Raw genomic sequence first — 23,655 nt, 5'->3', positions numbered from 1 at the left:
ATTTAGCGTATTTAAAGTATTAGCAACAATTTTACCAAGAACATGGTAACAGTAGTTGAACAGACTTTTTAAACTGTCTTTTTTTGGTCATCTCCAACATTAATATCACAATATTCTTTATTATTTGGGTTAGTCATACCTAAAGTTTCAACAATAGGTAGCTTTTTTACAATAGCCCTTTTCTTGACCATTCTCATCACACCAAGGGCCAATGTCACTGTTACCACAATAGGTAGTCCTTCAGGGATTGCAGCTACAGCCAAACTGCAATAAAAATGTAAACAAAACACACTGGCTTAGAAGTCAACATACTGACTAAAAAAAGGCATAAAAATCAATCGAGTTACAGACCGTGTTTTATGGATACACCAACAAAAAACCACACGCACACACACAGAGGAAACAGCTGCTACTTTGCTCTAATACATGACATTTAGTCTGGAAAATGTTGGCACTCAGTGTAGATGAACCAATATGCCATGATTTCAAGCGTTTACTGTTCAGATGCATGAATTCAGATGTGCTATGATACTTAAGCAAAATGGTGTGAAAATAAGGATGGAAGATCAACTTTCAAGTGTCCTCCCCATCTAAGACCCTCAAACCCTAATTAATAAAATCTGAATGTGCATAAATCACATCAAATTAGCAGGTAACAAGGGTAATTCAGCGCATCAAACTTTTCCATATTTTATATATAATCTCCATCCCTCTAGGAAAAGTCAAACTTCCTCTCTAATGCTGGCTGCACCAATGATCCAACACTGTCACCTCCAGTTTGGGGTACAACAATACACTATATTTAAGATTACCTTACATGAATGTTTGAAAAAATTCAGCTGGTGTAGAGGGTACTAAGCACTTCCTAGTTGCTCACAGATGCAATTCAAAGTGCTGGTTTGACATATAAAAGCTCTGTATGGTCTGGTTCCTTTTTCCAAAAAGATCACCTTTTTTCCCTCTGCACTACCAAAGTTGGTATGCTGAGGCAGATTTCCTAGAGTAGATTGTTGGGACACCTAACATAAGGGTCACTCTTTGCAGGATGACTCTTTCTGGGGAACTTACTCCCTCTACCACTCTGAGGGAGGGAGACACTCTTAGGACACGAAACAAGACATTTATTTATTCAAGAGTTCGCCAGAGTCTACCAGTTAATGAATTTTATTCTTTGGGTTTAAATTTGAGTTCTAGTGGTTATATTATACAGAATTTAAACTTCTGGTTATTACGTTATGTATAGAGATGTTAGTTGTGTTTTTATTTGCAAATACATCTAGAGATTAGGTCATAGATTTAAATAAGTCAAGCACAGTATATATACCATTTTAGCATAAAAATGGAAGTGATTGACCATTTTTGTGTCATAGCAGAATCTGTTTTCAGTTTATGTGGCATTCAGTGTTACATTTATTTGAAATGTAAGTGGCTTAAAAGCACAGCATGTATGATACAGACATACCATAATACATATGCCACTGATTTTCAAGTGTTTGCTTTAGTGTTCAAATAAGAATATTTTTCACTCTGATATGAAATTCTCACCTCACACCAATAGTAAACATATCAAGGATATGCTTTCCTTGCAACCAGCCAACCAGCATAATAATACCTACAAACAGAACAAAGCGAGGTATATTTAAATATAAAACAATATAGGGGCTTCAGGATGATCAAACATTAAGCACATGTAAACTTGTCATTTGTGCTATATATTGCAGCTCTAGAACTCAGGCTTAGGGCATTGTACAGCTTAGTTTCCTTAGCCAGCGTGATGCGGGTCTGTTAGCATGGCGATACCCTTCAGCATCAAAAGTGAAATAAAATTTTTGTCAGCTAAACCACTGAGCAGCATTGGCACTGAAACTCAGAACTAAAAAAGGAGGCACAAATGGCTATCTAAAAAGAAAGGAGGATTTAGAGTAGAAAAATATCAGAAAAGTAAGACAGTCAGGAAAGAGATCTGTAGCAGCCAGAAGGACACAGGCAACAAATAAAGATCTACAAGTGTGAAAGCAACATTGGCTTAGCAGTGTTCAATCAATTGCTATTCCACATCAATTAGCACAGGTCAATAAAATGAAAAGCAAGCAGAAAAATAAAGTGTTTTTAAATCTTAAAATTTTCCAAGACCAACATTTTTTCATTTACAGCTACATAAGTGTCTAGCAGGAATGAATTATGAATGTTCCTAAAAAGCACAAATGCAGATACAGATAAGTTCTTACCTATTATACCAAAAGAATATAAGGAAAGCTGTTTTCCTAAAAGGTCCATGCTCTTCTGCAGAGGTGTCTTTGGAGCCTTGATGAAATGTGAGAATTCAGGGTGACAATTATTGTTTAACAAAAATGTAAGCAATGCTACAATACAAATTATGACATTAAGTTTCTAAAATTTAACAGTGTAATGGGTACTCTGTTAAAGTTGACACCACCAAAATGTAGAATTAATCAACCACATTTAGGATGTAGAAATATCCATGCACTATGCATTATCTAGTGCTCTGTTCCACTCTTGTGAGAAGTAGAAATCAAGCCTCAATGAATAATTCATTAGAGTGAAGAAGATATTCTTTAGCAGCTTCCTACTGCTTTGGATGTACCCAGTTTATCTGAGTATTTACAAGTAGGCAAAGTGGATCTGAAGCCCTGTAATTCTTGAAAACAGATAGACAACCCCCTGGCTCCAGGTAACAGAGGGACAAGTGAGACTTTTTCCAAGGTCTAACAAGTATCATTCATGAAAGGCCACCATATATCTCAGGGGATTTGCTGGTCATCTGGAGGAGATTCAGAACTGGTCATTCCATAGAAAGATACATAACACCTAATGCCAAAAAACAGACAACTGGGAGCTCAGGGACGCAAACATGTCTAGCCCAGGAAGTAGGATACGTGTTCCGACTTCCTAATATCCAAGGTATAATTGAGAACTTTGCAGTGTCAACTGCATTTAGGAAATGTTCTGTTATCAGGAAGAGAAGAGAGAAACCTCAGGTCTCTGCTGAGAGCAAACAGCGAATTGCCCTTAACTATCACATTATATTAGTGCAGCACCAAATAAGGCTCCCTATTATAGACCCTCCCAATTCTCCCATATCTGACTGAATATAAAGCAATAAAGAGACTGCATGAGACAAATACTTCTGATTAAAAAGAAAAAAAAAAAAAAAAAAAAGAGGGCCATAAATGCATTACAGACTAACTTAAGAACCCTTGTATCTCATTCTCGAATGCCATTTGCTCAGTAGTCATAATAAATTCTCTCAAATAGTTCATTTTTTAAACAGACTTCAGCGTTTCATTAACTAAGAACCATTACAACTGATGTCTTAACTAAAATTATCATGAAAGACAGACAATACAGCATGGAACACCTTCTGAAGTTAACTTTGTAGAGTTTCCATACAAACTAAACATGAAAAAGCACTAGGTCACTTTAATTACATGAGTGAAACCCATAGTTTTAATTGCTTAAATAATGGACAGCAACAATATTGTACAACCGTTTAGAAAAGGAAGTGATGAATACCATAGCCAATTAAAACTGCAGACAATTTAGATAAGCAAAGTACAGAAAGTGACAAAGGTAAAATCCAACTCTTTCAAAAAGCATCATTATTTTAATTTTAGACATTTCTTCACTATGGAATTTATTTCTCCTTGATATGGAACTAGTTTGTTAAAGATGTAGTTTATAATTTATGACTTGGTTGATATCAATTTCTTCTGTTTCACAAAAAACTCTTTTCCAGCACATATGCTTACTACTCATTAAAATGTTATACAAGTGCATTGAGCCAAGGTTTTCCCTCCTCCACCTACAGAACTTAGACTTTAATAATTAGTTATATTTATTTTGGTTGGAGGGCAGGGGGTTAACATTTGTATTTTGATGGTTTTGCATTCCAATTAATATGGAAACATGCTAATTAATTGCAACACTACATTGAAATATATATTTAATTGTGTGATTTTAATTAAGTGGTAGGGTGTGTTCAGAGCCCGTGTATGGAGGCTTATTTTCTAAATTGAAAGAAAAGAAGAGATGGTGCAAAACCACCACTTATGACATCCTCCTTTTTAAGTTAAGTTTTGTGAATACAGAATATTGTGGGGTGGGGTGGGGTGGGTGTGTGTGTGTGTGGTGTGTGTGTGTGTGTGTGTGTGTGTGTGTGTGTGTGTGTGTGTTGTGTGTGTGTGGTGTGTGTGTGTGTTGTGTGTGTGTGTGTGTGTGTGGTGTGTGTGTGTGTGTGTGTGTGTGGTGTTTTGTTTCAATACAAGGCATTTCCTCCTTCTCCCCCTCAACCCCACACCAAGTGGCAAGCAGACCCACAAGGACAATAATGCATTAATCTGGAAAACCTTGCAGCACTGTTTTTCTGGCAGGTTGCCTAGATTTAAAAAAGACACACTAATGTTTCTCTTTGAAACCCCTTCTTTTGACAAGCAGCCTTTTGAAAGTAATTTTTCTCTGAAGAAAAATTGTGTTTTAAAAGGAATTTAAAGATTACTACAAAATTATTTATAGTCACGTTTGACAATGACACTTTAGCCAAAAGGATTAAATAAATTCTCATTACCGTATGAGACATGATTATTGGTCATTTCTCTGGAAAACCTTTGTTCAGCAAGTTATGAAACCATTACATGTTTTCTACATAATAAGTTAGTGTTCAGTTAGTCAAGTTTAAATTAGTTAGGTTTTAGACACACCAATAAAACTCCTATATGATGAGCATCAGACAATGTAATGTAAATGAAATTCAATTACTGCTTTCATGCTCTGAGTTCAGACTTGTGTACGAGAGAAGAAAAATAAAAGACAGTGACACCAATAATTAAAAAGGTTAGTTTCCAAATTTCTAGCTGAAACTAATGCAATGTAAGCTCCACTAACAAAACTTTTGGCAGAAAGTATTCACATTTACAAAAAGCATATTGTGCTTGTAGTAATACTTACTTCTTCTGCTTGCATCATTTAAAAACCTCCCCAAACTCTGAGTTTTCTCCAGTTCCAATCACTATCCCCCTACAAAATAAAATTCATTCCAACTGAGATTTTATATCAAATTGTTAATGGTTCTTGACAATTTGTTTACAATCTATGGATCAATAGTGACTAGTTGGCTGTACTGAAATTTTTTTTAAGCTTTATCAATGCTCTGGACAAGTCAGATAAGCAATTTGGCAAAGCTTTTGGACACTCTGGCTGAAGTATTCAGTAACTTCTCAGGCAATATCTATACAATGCCACCGATCTGCCTCAACCAATAGAAAAGCTGATAGGACCAGCAGTGATTGGAACAGCCCCAGTAGAAAGAAGGAAAGCATTCGCTAGAGATGCAGGGGTGGCCCCTTCCCTTCTAGAGGCTCTACCCCACTGGTCCCCAACTTTTTACTTCACACCCCCTTACATCTGTCTGCACCTTCCCCTCAGCTGCAACAGGGGGCCAAGGGCAGAGCAAGGCTGGGTGGCGCTCCCTCCCCACCCCCCCAATGGGGGCTAGCCTGGACCCTGCCATGCCTCCTTGAACATTCCTCTGCACCCCCTGGGGGGGGGGCGGTTCACAATTTGGCGACTACTGCTCTATCCATTCATTGGCCAGCAGAGGAGAAGTCAATTGTTCCCCTCACCTTCCCCTTTCATTAATTTAAACTCTAGTCTGGGCCATGTAGAGCCTCTGTTCTATTCCAGCTGCGTTCAGGGTAAGTGAGCTGCCTCAAGCAGCTGCTGACTGGCCCAAGCAGGTATTGGAATTACTGACATATGGCCATAACCTAGAGCAGCATCGCTGAACTTCAGGTATTCAAAAACAGACCAAAACAAGAAAGGGGTCTTGGTGGCGTTATGGGAATGTGTCAGTGAATACCAGTGTCCCGAAGAGCAGTTAGAAGTTCCCTAGTAATATATAAGCAGGAGCCAGCCCTGCTACTTGTACAAGGGTGATTGATATCTTGCCAGGAAGCTGTTTGATGGAGTTATGTAAAAAGTGTTTGCCTACTTTTGTCTCCACCTGGCTAACTTTGGTACACATTCTTTCAGGAGCACAGCAGCAACATCGCAGGTTTTTGCCTCAAAAGGTTCAGGCTATCATGCACTGGAAACTGAACTGTTAAAGGTTTAAGTCCACCCCCTGGAAGGGGTTTATTAGGACGGGCAGTAAGTGTAACTAACCTGCTCTGTTTCCGATTCCAGGGCACATCCAAAACATAGTTGATGTTTGGATTTGCCAGCTCTCTATGGTGCAGTGGACCCACAAGAAGGTGACCTGGTGATTTGCAGCTGAGTTTCAAGGCTAAATCTGTACACATTCAGTGGCTCAGCAGGAGAGGCACACTGTGGGATCAGCTCATGCCTTTTGTGCATTCACTAATGAACAACGAGCACCCACCTAAAGTCCTGGTTATTAATCTTGGAGAAAAATGATCTTGGGGTCTGCACTGCAGTCAGCTGGAGGGTTTGAATTCAAAGGGATGTTGGGTTGATCAAGCAATTGTGGCCAGACATAAAAGAGTGGTCTGGTCAGAAAGTGGGTTTGACAAAGAGCTGATGAACTGACTCCTGTGGATAAGGCCCAGAAGAATGTGAACCAAGAGGTTACCAGGATATTCATGGAGACTGGTGGGGTTCAGAGGTTCAGCATAGGGACGCCTGTTATAATTGGCCTGAGTTTTTCAGGGATGATGCTGGGGGGAAGACATCTGGCTCTGGAATGTGGGGGAATGGATCAGTAGGAGTTTTGATGCCAGGCAGTTTGGGTGGGGTATGGCCAAGCTAGTTGCTGGCACTCCCAGTGCTGTTGAAAGGAATGGTTCCCAGAAGTAAAAGACTTGGGATTTTGCAGATTGTGCTCATGAGATGGGGAGACTTGTAGTGTTCACAGGCCAATCCCCTCCTCCCCACAAACACACACTCCCCTTTTAGTACTTTCGGCCCCCTCACGGGTCCTTGGAACCAAGTAATTGAAGTAAGCTACAAAAAAAAGTTCTGCTATAGTACATCAGGTAGTTAAACATTTCTATATTAATAGCAAAAGGTCATGCATTTTAAATATTGGTCTAAGAGAAATGTAAATATTGTACAGCTATTAAGCTACATTGTCAATAGATGGATGAACTTTAAAGTAGATCTGGCAGCTTAGAAATAATTAAGACATGCAGTACACATTCGTCTCTATCAATATGATATTACCTTTGCTTTTCCACATCTAACCAGTGTTCCCATGAAAGCAATATTGCTTCTGGAGGTGAGGTCTCCATTGCTAGCAGTTGGCTGAGGAGCAGTCGACTTAGAGCAGGGAGCAGTCTCGCCTGTCAGACTAGATTCATCAATAGAAAGATCCACAGCCTTTGGGAACAAAACATACTGACTAAATAAAAAGCTTCATGTCTATCTGTATTGTATTGAGTTTTTCAAAGTACTCAGAATGCTGAGACAGTTAAAAATTCTCCCTCAGATTCCCTTCTTAGAAACAAAATGTATTGCATATGTGTTAGGAAATTACACACATTAACTAAGCATGTTCTTAAAATCAATGAAGTGAGTTGAAAAACTAACTAAATGAACAAGCTGTTGTACAGGCTATATCCTCCAGTTCAATAAATGCAAAAAAGTCTTTGGGATCTTAGGTATTAAACCAAAGGACAGTTTGAGAAGAAGAGAAACACAAGAAAGAGATACCCTAATGGCTTGGAAAAAACTGTAAAGGCACAGTACTGACTATAAGTGAAGATGCAATTCACCTGCCTTCATTAAAACCACCAACTGGATCCCAAAACCCTAATTTCTCTATAGACCCACCCGAAGAAGGGCTGCTATTGTGATCCATTCAACCAACAACCAAAAGGGTTAATTAGGACTGCAAGTACATATGCACCGCCGCATCCTTTCGCTCTCAGAAACTCCTAACCATGATCCTGTTCCCTAAAGCGCTTGTTCACACTTAAACTTTCTTTTTGGAGGTGGGGGAAGTGGGGGAGAACCACCATTCCCTGCCAAAAGTCAAGGCAGCCTTGTTGTTCACGAGATACATTTACATCTATGCAATTATGTTTCTTTAATCTAGATTCCCTTAATCAGCAGAGCTGCCCAAGAATGAGTCTGGCGGAAAGAGGGAGAATTAGTATTAAGAAAAAGACAGGTTAAGACATGGGGTAAAAAAATAAAAGTATTGCAAAACAAAAAATAGAAGTCTTAATATAAAAATATATGACCTAGAACAGTCTTGGGTCAAATCCCACTCCCATTAAAAAGACAATGGGAATATTTTGGCCCTATTGAATGAGCCAGAAGTCAATCACAAGGGGACAACTCTAGTCTTCTCCTGAATGTAATCACTCTGTAAACAGCTGTTGATTAACTAGGGAACCCCCATTTATTTGTAATCTAATCAATTTACACTTTTAGCCAGCTATCTTAGGGGGGAAAAAGGGTAAGGACAGATGGAAAGATTCATTACTAAAATACCTCATCTCTTCAGAAGGATGTCTTTCAAAAACTAAACATTGTTTGCACTCAAAACAATTAATGCTGTGGTAGATCACAGCAGTTCAGGTACTTCCAGATTTTTAAAAAAGGCAACATTTATTTTTGATGTACTGGTATTCTTTATCAGTGCTGGACAGCAAGATGAATATAGATCACTAGATAAAATAATGTAGTTAACATTAGAAAAAGTACTATCCTTTTTTAAAGTGCTTTGTGATCAGCCCATCTCCCTCTATTTCCTGCTATTCTCTCAAATAGTTTCCAGGGTAGTGCCCATTTTTAAAATGCTGGTGCTGTATCAAAGCAAAAAGGGACACTTGTCAAAAACTGCAATTAATCTTTCAATCATAATCAATAAAATCTATGTAGAATTGAACAGCTATGGAAAGTGCTACTTTATGTGAACAGTATAGTATCACAAATCTATCTATGGAATTAAAAACAAACTAACTGTGTTGGTCTCTTTGTTCAGCTTTAAAAAAAATGAGACTTTGAACTATTTAAATAATCACTCCAAGAGATATTTTGTCTGAAGCCCTGAACTGTAATATGCAATATTTTATTTGTCAGGGTTACATTCTGAATTTGGAGAGCATTAGCAGAATACCTGGATAGCTCATTAGTATATAGATTAAAAAGGGTGAAGGAAGTTTTAAATTTCACTTTTAGAAAAATGAGATTTTCAGCATATTCTGGGGTAAGTTAGTTCAGTAAAGATTTTTCCTTTTTTCTTATACCTCAAATGCTTTAGAGGACAAACACTGCTTAATTCTAAATTTCTGCAGTTTACTAAAACAGTCATCAACTAGAAGATTAGACTGAATATTTAGAAGTTTGTTTCAGAATATTTAAACAAAACAAAGTAGTTTTTCCAACTGTCCTATTCCTACTCCCCCTCTGATTAGTAAGGTTATATGCCTTAACACTTTAACACCTACTCAATTCCAATCACCTAAAAAATAGGCAGTTCACTAAGGGCTGGTCCAGACTAGGGGAGGAAAATCGATCTTAGATACGCAACTTCAGCTACGTGAATAACGTAGCTGAAGTCGAATATCTAAGATCGAATTACTCACCCATCCAGATGGCGCGGGATCAATGTCCGCGGCTCTCTGTGTCGATTCCGGAACTCCGTTGGGGTTGATGGAGTTCCGGAATCGATATAAGCGCGCTCGGGGATCGATATATTGCATCTATCTAATCTATTGTGGAATCTCCATCTCTGGAGATATTTAAGAGTAGGTTAGATAAATGTCGATCAGGGATGGTCTAGACAGTATTTGGTCCTGCCATGAGGGCAGGGGACTGGACTCGATGACCTCTCGAGGTCCCTTCCAGTCTATGAGTCTATGAGTCTATGATCCCCGAGCAATCGATTTTAACCCGCCGATACGGCGGGGTAGTCTGGACGTAGGCTAAAGCTATATTCCTTATTCAGGCTAAACTTATTGAGTTTTGTCAAGGCAAAACACTTTCAGTTGAATATTTATAAATAAAAAATAGAACAATTACCTATATGCATGTACGTACATATATGATCCAGCAAAAAACTAGGTATTTTGCTCTAGGACCCTTCTAACCCTTGTGTGTCACTTCCCTACAAATAAGTTGCAAGGCAACATTCATCTAATGTGGACTCTCATTATGGGCTTTTCATTTAAATTTGGTCTTTAAATCCCAGGGCATCAAGGAAACCTCTTCAAGCATTCACACCTTCGCAGAGGTTTCTCTAATAATGCTAAGATATTATGAAATTGACTACATGTTTACATTGCATCTTCAAATCCCACACATTTTTATACTGGCCTACTTTGCTGTGCAGATGAACACTGATGTGTTGTCAAAGTGAGTTTTCCCAGGGTTTTAACAGTAAAATGACCAGTTACTGTGTTTCTTAAAGAACACACATAAACACATCCATCACTGACTAAGAACAGAAGTGAAAGCATAGGCCCATGTAGACCTAGGAGACTAGCTAGAAGTCTCTTCTATAAAGAGGATCTGCCAATAGTCAAGTAATAAATTAGATTAAACTTCATTCTCTGCTCATCACAAACCAACCTAAAAGAGCACAAGATAAGAAAAAGGTCTACTAAGATACAAACAATGCAATTCTTTTCATAAAAAAAGAAGTCAAATCCTGTAAACAAAGGGCTTAGAATAAACTCTTATACATATGAATACTTTAGTGGAAGTCTTAAGCATCTAATAAAATAAGTCTCATTCTCAATGATATCTAAGGGAGGTCATTAAGGTCAAGCAGATTTGATCTTATCCCAAAAAGCCCTTACCTCAACATGTTCGTGTACAACCTGCAACCTGTGCTGAAAGATCATGGTAGGAATTCTGGAACTCAAGAATATGCTTTTAAACTACTTACACTCCAAGCATTTGCCAAGTTACTTTTTTTAAATTGTCATGCAACACAAATAGATGCAGTCTTTTGTTTCTCCAGAAATAGCCTATGAAACTTAACAGTAAATTACTTCCATTGGTTCAAGGCAGCTAGGAAAAAAAATGACTGTTTCGATAGAGAATAAAGAATTTCACACTGAGTTTCAGACACAGAAGCTAGACAAAACAAATGACTTAAAACCAAGGCAGTAAAGTGCACACTGCTGTAGTTATGTTTCCATTTTCTACATAATGGAATATAGTGGATCAGAAGCAGTCTACAATCCCACTAAAGAAAAATGAATATTCACAAATACTAACAACATTTTATTACATGAGTGCATGCAAAGAACACAACAAACAGCATACCACCGTTGAGAATGTCTGCAGGCTGTTAAAGTTATCCATTTCGTTTTTAAGAAAATTGGAGAGAATCAGTTAAGTGTTTCTTCCTATTCAGCAGAAATTCAGATAGCTTGGATTTACACACTCGTTATAAAGCTGATACCAATTAAGGACATAACTCCTTAATTGGAATCCAGCCAGACACTATTTGGGATTCAACTACCCAGATCATGTAATTTACCTATCTGCTAATTATATTTGGAAGCTGTCAAACCAACACGCACTTTTTTTTTTTTAAAAACAACAGTGCATTTCTCACTTTATCCTAAGCATTATGAATAGTATACTTACAAACCTTAGTGTTTTTGAAGGACCTAGTTGGTAGGTGATCTGTACAAAGGGCAATAAATCTAATCTTTTCTATATGGTCTACCTCTAATCATGATTCCTTTGGATATTTCAGCCCAATTTTAGACCCTAGGCCATCTGACAGACCATTAGCACACAAGAGCATGTGTCTAGAAAACAGAGGGATTCTGTACATTGTTGCCTCCACCTTGCAACCCCAGCAGTGAAAATGGGCTGTAAGTCTCCCACAGCTCCTTGTAAGCTAATACCTTTGGCACAGGCACTGCACTGAGTTTCCATAGGAGATTCTAAGCACCACAAAAGCCTCAGAGTAGGGATACAGAGTCGAGCTGGAAAGATCCAAACCTGCACTTCACACAGTTACAGCCATTCTAGCTTGTGCTGCAGGCCACAGGTAGCACTGAGGAAGCTGCCATTACTTAGAGCAGCCCATATGGATGCCTAAATTCTCCATTTTGGTCCCTTCAGTGACCCAGAATCCTAAGAGCACAGATAACCCAAAATCACTTTTGCTCTCCCCTCACCAGGTACAGCACTTCTGGACACAGCACAGAATCTGGCCCATAGTCTTTAATTACGTCTTCACATTTTCTGCAGGATCTCTGCCTCATTCACAACGTAACTATTTCATTCACTGTTCAACCTGCATAAAAAATGAGGCAAGGAGGGGAGTCTCATCGGGGGGGGGGGGGGGATCTGTGGCAACGTAACTGAAGCTCAAACTGGGACAGATACAGAAAAAGGGGGCAGACTTAAGTTCACCTGGTTAACCTTATCTTTGACATTCACTCGTTTTGAGTCTTCACTTTGAAATCTTTATGCTCTTTGAAAGATTGTTTGGAATTTCCTAGCCTCCCCTCACCCCCACACAGTTTTCTTATGCACATATGCTCTAGGCCAATGGAACATTGGGAAACTAGTAAAGTCATAACAAAAATCAGTGCACATGGCAAATTCTTATTTCAATATCCTTTACAGTAGCCCATTCAGAACAGATTTTCACAAAACCATTGAAGCGTCTTACCTAGGGGTTCTTGTCAAATTTCAAATTTTCCACTTCAAATTGCATAAGCATTGGAATGGTTTTTTGCAAGTTTTTTTGAACCAAAGGGCTTAACTTTTCACGCTCAAAATAGCCAAAATTTTGCTTTCAAAATGAAAATCAAGAACAAAATCTCAGCCCAAAATTAGAAGTTTGACAAAGTTAGAAGCATTTGAAGAGACCCTTTAAAATGGAAATGCTTAAAGCAACTCTAACACAGGTATCACTGAATCTAATGTAAAAATTCTCAACTTTGTATACATTCAGAAGTTTGAATCTAGTTTTCCTCTGACTTCTCCTGGTGCTTCTCCATACACAGAGACCAAAAGATAAGAAACGTAGACTTGATCCTACAAGGCTCCCCTTTCTCATCCAACCCCTTAGCACTGCTGGAACAGGAAATACCTATAGTACCTTACAGCCATCATGCCTTTGTACCTATGCTAAAACTGAGCATAACTACTGTACTCTGCCACATCAGGAACATAAAAGATGCAGTTTAGAACTAGAGTCCAAGTCAAGTGTACCATCAGGATATAAACTAACCTGGTCAGCCATCCCACAGAAAACCTAAATTGGCCTTCAAGTTTTTAAGAAGGGACATTTAGAACCCATCATCAAGTATGAATCGGGAGAGGACATACATACACAAACCCACAACCATGTTGGAGAGAGAGGCTTATGGGGTTACAATGGTAGATGGAGGAGAATGGCTGTCATTTGAAAACCATTGCAAAATAAGAGCATCAGTAATTAGGAAGCTCAAGGTGGTAAGCACTGATCTGGCCTATTGCTACGTATGGCTGCTATGTATGGTTCAAGACAGAGGACAGAAAAGGTGCTGTGACAAGTAGCGTTACCACAACAAGCTGTAAATTTTATGAGTGAGACAACAAAAGCAATGCAAGTGTATAACAAAAACAAAAAAACAAACAATGTTATGTCACCTCTGTGGAAAATGATGCTGCACAATAGAGCATTAGGGCAGAGACGACGGAATGCAAAAGCAGCCATGGCTTGATAGTGTCAGAGGGAGCTAATGACAGATATATGACAAGAGCAATAAAAAAAGTGCATTGTAGATAAAAAAACTAGTATCAAATATAGTTATTAAAAAAGTCTCAAAAGAGAACTGGTTGGGACACTGCATAGAAAAACTTGCATTAACAAGCAGCAAGTGCTTCCAAGACTTTTCCAACCAATTCAACAAGAGTTCTGAAAATTTTAATGTGAGAGCCCTGAAAATGCCTAACATCACAGGTGAGACCAATATTAAGAATATAACTTTCAGCTTCAAGGGAAGTAAGGATCACAGAAAGCAAAAGAAATATATATCTCACTTTTTGTTGTGTTTGGAGGATTTATATATATATGATCAGTGTTATTGCCAACATCTGGACACTGCTACTCATACTCATGTTAGAAGTCAGATGTTCAGTAAACTAGACAATTGTATATATTACATTTCTGATGCAAAGGATATAAAATAGAATGGCACAACTACATAAGCATCTGGAATTTCTTAAATACTCAATTATGAACAAATTGGAATGTCTAAGTTATATCCAATAAGATTAATAGGAGGAAAGATTCAACAAAAATCAAAATCAGCTGCAAACTACAAGATACATGATTCAGACTGGCAAAACAAAATGATCATTTCACAGCTTGCTGTATTTCATGTATTTAGGGAAGGTACTTAACTGACTAATAAATTAAAAGTCAGTAAATTGGAGTTAAAATTGAAAGGGTCTTCAGAATCAGGTCCTCCAACTCCCCCACATATGTTACAGGGAAAATTAATAGCCACCTATATGTATGTGTATCACACACTGCCCAAAACTCTAAATCTTGGAAGCAAAACACTAGCACTCTCTATTAACAAAGTATTACAGCCACTAGACTGTAATAATCTTTGTTCCTGTATATAAGTTTTCATTTACCTTTTCTGTCTCTCCTGCCTCCTTCCCCCTCCAAACCAATTTTAAAAGACAATTTTCTGAACACATACCTCAAACAAGCGTAGATCAGCAGGGACTTTGTCTCCCACTGACAGGCAGACTGTATCACCTGGAACTAAGTCTCTGGCAAGTGTGTGTTCCACCCTACCTTCACGTACACTGTGGAGAACACATATATAGTCAATCAAAAGTAGAAGTGCATCATCAATTTAAGAATTACTTCCCTGCATTTTGTTTGGGGGCAGAAATCCCTATTACATAGTACTACAGGCAGGATAAAAAACTGATTCTAAGTGGATTAGCTCTACATTGCAACCAAAGACTTTAGTTTCAAACAAAGACATTAAGAATAAGATTGTCCTTATAATACTGTGGTGTGAAACAACCTGATTTGCACCATTCTAAGTGTCTTGATACACAGTGATATTTTATGCTTAAGTTAAAAATCTTTAAAAATTAATTATTTCTAAGGTCAGATCCATTGAATTATAGAAATGGAAGGCTGAAAGGGACATCGAGGGGTAATCAAGTTCAGCCCCCTGAATCCAACTTATACCATTCCTGACAGGTGTTTGTCCAAAGTGTTCTTAAAAGCTTCCAATAATGGAGAATTCCACAACCTTCCTTGTGAGCCTATTCCAATGCTTAACTATCCTTACAGTTGGAAAGCTTTTCGTTTAACATGTTCTATAACAATGTAACAATTTGACATGCTAATGTGGAATCATAGGGTTATGTAAATTACAGTAAGCTTTTCCCCAAAGCACCTTTACATTCACAGCAGATTAAATTTAATGCATAACCAGCTTTGTCACTTAGTTTAAGTCTGAAACAGCAGAAGGCGCCATACCAGTGGCATTCGGGAGGTACAAGTTTACTAAGCTCTTCGAGAGATTTTTCTGAGCGGTACTCCTGCAGTGAAATAAAGATGCAATTAGAGGAGAGAAAGCCTTTGAAACTGACCACAAATGTGTGAGAAAAAAAAATTACTGATCAACAGGTTGTTTTCCGTAAAACTGTACCTACTACTTAAGCCAGCCTTACGTATTAAAGGTAGTACTCAGAGAACCCAATCAAGCCCAGAGATACTAGGTGTTGCAAAGACTATTCCTGGGGGGATTCTGCACCACTGCGGGGGGTGTAGAATTCATATAGTCTGCAGATTTCTTTGATCTCCACAGGAAAAAAAAATAGGGAAACAAAGAAATCTGAGGGGAATACGAGCTCCTTCCCTGGCAGCCTGGGGACCTCTGTTCAAGCATCAAGAGCAGCCAGCAGAGTGTAAGCCACAGTGGTGAATGGGGGCAGGGAGGAGAATGGATGTGTGTGCAAAGGAGCGAGAGACAGTCTGTCCCTCTAACTTGCTATTGCACCGCGCCAGGGCTTTGGGCTCTTTGGAGGTAAGCATGAGGGCGGTTCTGTCCCCTGAGGCAGAGCAAAAATGTAGCAACCTGCCCTCATAGTTGTCATGTTCCATTCTCAGGGCTTGGCTACACTGGCACTTTACAGTGCTGGAACTTTTGCGCTCAGGGGTGTGAAAAAACACCCCCCAGAGCGCTGCAAGATACAGTGCTGTAAAGCCTCAGTGTAATCAGTGCCGCAGCGCAGGGAGCGCGGCTCCCAGTGCTGCAAGCTACACTCGTAGAGGATGTGGTTTACGTGCAGCGCTGGGAGAGCTCTCTCCCAGTGCTGGCGCTCTGACCACACACACACACACACACACACACACACACACACACACTTCAAAGCGCTGCTGTGGCAGCGCTTTGAAATTTCGAGTGTAGCCATACCCTTAGTCAACTCCCCCAGGAGCATAAAACATGTAAAGGAGCCTTAAAACTTTTACATTGACAGAGGAGTGTAAAGGAGCATTATTGTAAATGACAGTAAGGGAATCCTCAGCTAGGAAAATTATGTACCTTCTCGCTTTTTTCCTGTGTCAGAATGGCACAATGGGGTTAGATTTTTTTTTTTTAATGGGTAAGTGAGAGAAAGACTTTGAGGGCAAATAAAATATGTTTATTAAGCAGTCAAAACATTAGGACAAACAGAATCAAGCACTTCCCAAAGTAGCCAACCAGGATTATAACTGCAATGCAGGGTATTCACTACCAAGTATTTGTAACCTAACTTTCCCATGTTCAGGAAATGCTGAATAGTGGTCACCTTTCTCCTGTATTTAGTTTACATCAATTACCAAAATAATTGAAAATGGTGTGATTATATTGCATTATTTTGACAAATAAAATATGCAGAATTTTTAATTTTTTGGCAGAATTTTTAGGCGCTGAATTCTCCCAGGAGTAAAAGAAAAATATACTGCAAGCCTTGACAAGCTCATGATCTTAATATATTGCTAAAGAATCCTGTAGGTTCCTTCCTTTATCCTTTAGTACTTTGTTCTTATTAGAGCAATGCTTCCAGCAAGATTAAGTTACTGCTGAGATAGTCCTTTCATTGAGAGTTCATGTTTTCAGTGGTTTAAACTGAAAAAACTGAGTTGAAATTTTTCATGATGGTTCTCAGCTCAGACGCTATTTTTGGAACTACTCATGTTTGAATTACAGTGTTGAAAACTAGTCCATTTTCTGTCATTACAAAAATAGACAGTTTACACTTTTGGAGATCAGATGCTATAAAAACTCAAGTTTGTATTTTGTACGTAACTTTCAATGCGAAAAATACTTTGTGAAGTATGATTTTTTCCCCCCAGTCAACTTTTTCAAGATAAAAAATGAAAACTGCTCTGTACATGATGTCCATATAAATTTAGAATAAAGTATTTGCATCAGTATGGTATCTGATCAGTGAAAAAACAACTTGCATTGAAACAGCCAGGGAAGTCCATACTTTAGGAGCTACCAGTCTGTTAAGAAAAACCTATTGTGGTCACTGGGGAAAAAAAAAAAAAAAAAAAAACTATATAGTCAAAAGTCTATTTTTTGTACTGCTATATCTATTAGTGTTGTGATTTTTTGCCAATGTAGTTAAAGCAGTACAACTCCCATAGAGTGGACACAGCTAGTCCTGTGTAAGTGTACCACTCTAATTACACAGATTAAAGTGGTTTGTTTATGGACAAGATCTAAGGTTGTTATGAAAAAAATTGAGAAGCATAGACATTCTTTGTCATTCACAATCGCGCAATATCTCCAAGAAAACTCCAGCAATTGCTTACATAGAATTTATAAGTATTAATGTAATTTAAGTTGGCAAAATAGAGTTCTTACCTGAACAAAGGCAACGGTAACAACAATGAGTATTGCCTGAACAGAAATAAAAGCAATTAATTTTTTGAAATTCCAAATATCAGGTAAACAGTCGTATTAGCTCTAGCTTAGTTATATTTGCCAGTACATGCAAAGCTATCCTACCTGAAAAAGGCCCATTATTTAAAAGACAGGCAACTTATACCAGTTTTATCATTATGTTGGGCAAACATCTAAAACCTTCATGCAATTGGCTTACAGAGAAACCATTTTAAACACATAGGCAGATACATGTTTTGAACAAGGAGATTCAGAGTTTGGAAAAAAAATTGCTGTTTGTGCCACATTTCTAGAAAGTGGCAACAGGCAGATGTACAAAGGTATCCGAGAGGTACATAGTCCAACTGGTATATGGTCATGTTCTTTTCACTTATACCTATATGAATGAAGATTGATTACAAAAGTGCTGGAGTTATGTACTATAACTACTGGAAATAACCAGCCAACCAAGATACTTACAACTTTGCAACCAGAAATGCTATTTAATTACTCTAAGGAATATATTTAAGCCTTACTTTTGAGATATTCGTATATGTTTTGTAAACAAAGCATTGTGTATTTTAGTGTGAAATGTATATGTTCTACACCCCTCGATGGCATGGTTACTCCCCAGCAGTACTGATTTTCTTGTTGAGGTTCTGTGTACTATCATAGACAAGTTACTCAAAGTTAAGGGGCTGGATAGATTTTCTGCATTTTCATCTAAAAAGTTATTACAAAGCCTCTCTAACAACTTCCAGAAGAGTATTTTAGCAACCACAAGATTAAGAGGTGGATTAACTAGGAGGAGCCAGAAACAGAAAAACAATTATGAAGAGGTTTAATTTAGCTGTAATTGTTATCTGTATCCTTAGGTAATTCAGCCCCCACGTTCACCCACTGATAGCCACAGGTACTCTTCTGATACTAACAGACGTACTGGAGCATGAGCTTTCGTGAGCGAATACCCACTTGGTTGGATGACATGCATCTGACAAAGTAGGTATTATTCACCCACGAAAGCTCATGCTCCAATACGTCTGTCAGTCTATAAGGTGCCACTGGACTCTTTCCTGGTTTTACAGATCCAGACTAACACGGCTACCCCTCTGATACTTCTGATGCTGTATTGCAGAGATTACAGCCACCTCTGTTCCCTTTTTGTTTACCTTGCTCAAAAGGGTCTGATACACTAACACCATCCATTAAAATCCCAAGGAGAATGGTCAAGCCTAATTGAATTTTGATTAAGTACACACCTTATTGGTAGATAACAGAATTTAATGCTCTACATGGACATCTGATACAATAGAACATCCCAAGTGAGCACTATGCTTAAACTACAGAATTGCATATTTTGTCATCTTCAGATAGAAGTGGCCAGATTTTTAACACCCAAAGCTGCATCTTTCTATCTAACCTGCCAGAGTTAGCACTAGAAGTAACACTTATGAGAAAAAAAAAAATTCAGTGGTCAGCCTAAAACCAGCTCAGTTTTGTACCTGCCACCTGTTGACCTCTGATATAAAGGACACCACAATTTACCATTGTTGTATGATGTGTACTCATTGCCATGTTTGTCCCAAGTTATTAGGAGAGACAAGGTGGGTGAGGTAATATCTTTTATTGGGCCAACTTCTGTTGGTGAGAGAGGCAAGCTTTCAAGAGACAAAGAGCTCTTCTTCAGGTCTAGGTAAAGAACTCCCAACATCACAGCAAAATGCAAGGTGGAACAGACTGCATAGTATAAGGGCCTGAACTTTTTTCTCCATGTTAGTACGCTATCAAGTTCTGTGGTGGGGCAGAAGAAGAATTCTTCTACAGTGAGGCCACCACCTATAATTACCACGTCCCCATCAACAGTCATAAGAAAAAGGAATCTGACTGGATACCACAGAGCAGATAAAACCACACTCTTGATCATTACATTGATTGCTAGAGAAAAAAAAACTAGACTGCAAAATCCTTAATCACATCCACTATAATCTCTCCACCACTGAGGACAGCCATACAGTTCCTGAAATCTAGCCACCAGCTAACAATCAAACCAGCAGACAAAAAGACTCCATTATAGTCCTCAACCATGACGACTATGTTAATAAGGCCATCCAACAACTCTCCTATAGCACTTACTAGAAAGAACCCGAAAACTACACCACACCACAATTTACCCAGGAACTTAAGGATACCAAATCCCTCTCCAAACAATGCTAAGAAAGACTCTACAAACTCATTCCCCACAAACCCACCCCAATGACTTTCTATATGCTTCCCAAGATACAGAAACAAGGGAACCCAGGCAGACCCATCATATTGGACCACAGCACTCTTACCATTCTCAAACCACTCAAAAAGAGAGCAACGGGGCAGCTTCTTCTACAACACAAAACTGACTTTCTGCTCAAGCTCCACAATATTAAAAATCTCCCTCAAAACACCATCCTTGCCACCACAGATGTCACTTCATACAGCAAACATCCCTCACAATGATGGCATAATTGCCTGCTTCAAATATTTGCAAAATGGATGAGTTTGGTGATGTTTAGGGTTGATATCTGAGGGCTATCCATTTCATCCTCACCCATAATTTTACATTCAACAGTAAACTTTGTCAAAAACCATGGAAGCAGTCACAGGTGCTAGGATGGCTCCCCAATATGCCAGCCCCCTTTGAAGTAATAGTTCTGCACAAATGCACCACGAAAACACTGACACCCCAAAAGGTACATCAACAATATTTTCATCCTCTGAACAGATGTCAGACTCCCCACAACTTCAACCACCACTGCCTGTCTATTAACCTCTCTGGATCACTCCTACACTAGCATCAACTTCCTGGACACCACAACCAGCTTTAACAATGGAACCCTACAGACAGCCACAAACAAGAAACCCACAGACCACCACACTTAGCTTTGTAGTTCCACTAGCCATGTGAAACTCAAATAAATCAGTTATCTACAACCAGGTACTCAGATACCATAGAATATGCACCAAAGTCCAGTATATACACCTTGACACATTTAATCACCTTTGCCAAACAAGGATACCACCAGAGAAGTAGACTCATTGACTTTAGGGTCAGAAGGGACCAATGTGATCATCTACTCTGACCTCCTGCACAAAGCAGGCCACAGAACCCTACCCATTCACTTCTATAACAAACCCCTAACCTATGTCCGAGTTATTGAAGTCTTCAAATTGTGGTTTGAAGATCTCAAGCTGCAGAGAATCCACCAGCAAGTGACCCATGCCCCACGCTGTTGAGGAAGGCGAAAAACCTCCAGGGCCTCTGCCAATCTGCCCTGGAGGAAAATTCCTTCCCGACCCCAAATATGGCAATCAGCTAAACCCTGAGCATGTGGGCAAGACTCACCTGCCAGCACTCAGAAAAGAATTCTCTTCAGTAATTCAGATCCCATCCCGTCCCACCCCACATCCCATCACCGATCACTGGGCATATTTATCTGCTGGTAATCAAAGATCAATTGCCAAAATTAAGCTATCCCATCATACCATCCCTTCCATAAACTTATCAAGCTTAGTCTTAAAGCCAGATATGTCTTTTGCCCCCACTACTCCCCTTAGAAGGCTGTTCCAGAACTTCACTCTTCTAATGGTTAGAAACCTTCGTCTAATTTCAAGACTAAACTTCCTAGTGTCCAGTTTATACCCATTTGTTCTTGTGTCTACATTGGTACAAAGCTTAAATAATTCCTCTCCCTCCCTAATATTAATCCCTCTGATATATTTATAAAGAACAAGCATATCCCCCCTCAGCCTTCTTTTGGCTAGACTAAAGAAGCCAAGCTCTTTGAGTCTCCTTTCGTATGACAAGTTTTCCGTTCCTCGGATCATCCTAGTAGCCCATCTCTGAACCTGTTCCAGTTTGAATTCATCCTTCTTAAACATGGGAGACCAGAACTGCACACAGTATTCCAGGTGAGGTCTCACCAGTGTCTTATATAACGGTACTAACACCTCCTTATCTTATGCTCCAATACACCTGTTAGTCTTTAAGGTGCCACAGGACTCATTGTTGCTTTTTACAGATCCAGACTAACATGACTACCCCTTTGATACTTGACACTTTTTTGAAGTAACTAGAAGTGACAATTTCCTCTTTACTGCAGACAGACAAATTAGCAATATGTTATTGGCCCACTAGCATATTGCTTATTTCACACTTATCTACAGACTTCTACAAAGGCTTATTTTTTCTGGTAGCATCTTTTGCTCTCTTTCTGGCTCGATGAAAATGAGAAAAAATTGAAATGTACTTTTATGATACTGATGACTCTAGATTGCATCTTTCAAAGAACTTAACATACAAACAAGGAGCTCTTATAGGTCACTGATAGGAAGCATAGTTCAGTTGTGTAATGCAGCCACAATTTCGGATTAAAGGTCAGCAAGACTTGGAACATATATCCTATCAAAGAGAAATACTGGACAGACTTATTGCTACCTTGACAGTTGCAAACAAACATGTCAAACACTTTCAGTATTTTTAGATCTGGCATTTGTTTTAATTTACTAAATGTTGTCCATATACTTTGAGAGCTAGTCAATATATTGGTCAAACATTTTAACAAACGCAAGATCTAGTTTTATTAGCTGTACATTGTGGAAAAGATTTTCCATTTGCAATTAAGAATAGGCTGTTATTGAACATGTAACTTGTCTTATAAGTTAGAAAGGAGTGATACAGTGCACATTAACTTTTAACATTCCAGTGTTTTCCAAGCTAAATGCCAATTTACTGGAACCTAATACCCATTTTTTTAAAAGTGAAACCCAAAGACAAGGCAAATTTCAGTTTCTTACCACGGTGATACTGACAGCATCATCAAACTGATGCATTACAATACTGATGACTGCAGAAGCCAGGAGAAGCATAATAAGAGGGTTTTTAAACTGAAAGTAAAAAAGGAAAAAGTAATTCAGTAACACTCTGGAAGAATAATTACTAACACTCCCTCTCGCAGCAAGTTTGATGTGTTGCCTTTGGATGAAGTTGAACTAATTGAACCAAGTTTCTGTTTAGAAACAGGTCTTCAAATGGTAACAGAGATTTTGCTAAAACATGTGTGATCTTCTTTAATCTCTGAAGGGACCTGAATGGCTCTCTTGGCAGGAATACAGAAATTCTTAACAGTATGTAAGACAACAGTGGATTTGGATATGGAGATCTCTTAATTTCCATCTTCCCAGGATGAGTAATTTTTTTGTATCTGTTTTTAAAACTAGACTGATTTGTATTGAAAGATTTGTTAAAGATGTTTGAGCGGGATTAAAAATGCTTTAAAATTAGGGAAGACAAACTTGGTTCCCATACTTTGCCATGTCAAGGTAGAAATATGCATTTAATTTTCAATTCATGTTTCTTATTTTATGGTACATCCAGATTTCTTGTTAGATACACACCATGCTTGTTTCAGATCTATAGGAGCCATAGGCGTTGATTCCGTGGGTGCTCTGGGGCTGGAGCAGCCACGGGGAAAAGCTGGTGGGTGCTCTGCACCCACTAGCAGACAAGCTCCTCACCCCGCCCCAGCTACCTCACCTCACCACCTCCTCCTCTAAGCACGCCGCGTCCCCGCTCCCAGCACTTGCTGCCAGCTGTTTCATGGTGTAACAAGCTGTGGGAGGGAGGGGGGAGAAGCGGGAATACAGCGCACTCAGAGAAAGAGGTGTGGAAGAGGCAGGGAAGGGAATTTGGGGAAGGAGTCCAATAGGGGCAGGGAGGGGGTGGAGACTTTAGGGAAGGGGCTGGAATGGGGGCAGGAGCAGAGTTGTCTTT

The 23,655-nt window shown here is 38.9% G+C and overlaps 1 protein-coding gene across 1 annotated transcript in view; it reads right to left on the bottom strand.

Moving 5' to 3' along the window:
- The window catches only part of ATP2C1 (ATPase secretory pathway Ca2+ transporting 1), an 86,216-nt gene that overhangs the window by 34,432 nt on the left and 28,129 nt on the right, over nt 1-23,655 (bottom strand). The window contains 10 exon segments of the mRNA XM_030551090.1: nt 140-264; nt 1,546-1,612; nt 2,229-2,304; nt 4,966-4,985; nt 4,988-5,057; nt 7,198-7,353; nt 14,655-14,763; nt 15,455-15,516; nt 17,835-17,870; nt 22,680-22,769. Coding sequence (XP_030406950.1) covers nt 140-264; nt 1,546-1,612; nt 2,229-2,304; nt 4,966-4,985; nt 4,988-5,057; nt 7,198-7,353; nt 14,655-14,763; nt 15,455-15,516; nt 17,835-17,870; nt 22,680-22,769 — 811 coding nt within the window.

Source organism: Gopherus evgoodei, chromosome 2, assembly GCF_007399415.2.
Source record: "Gopherus evgoodei ecotype Sinaloan lineage chromosome 2, rGopEvg1_v1.p, whole genome shotgun sequence".
NCBI classification, from domain to species: domain Eukaryota; kingdom Metazoa; phylum Chordata; order Testudines; family Testudinidae; genus Gopherus; species Gopherus evgoodei.
Note: the sequence above shows the minus strand (reverse complement) of the source record. Positions and strands in the feature narration are given on the sequence as shown.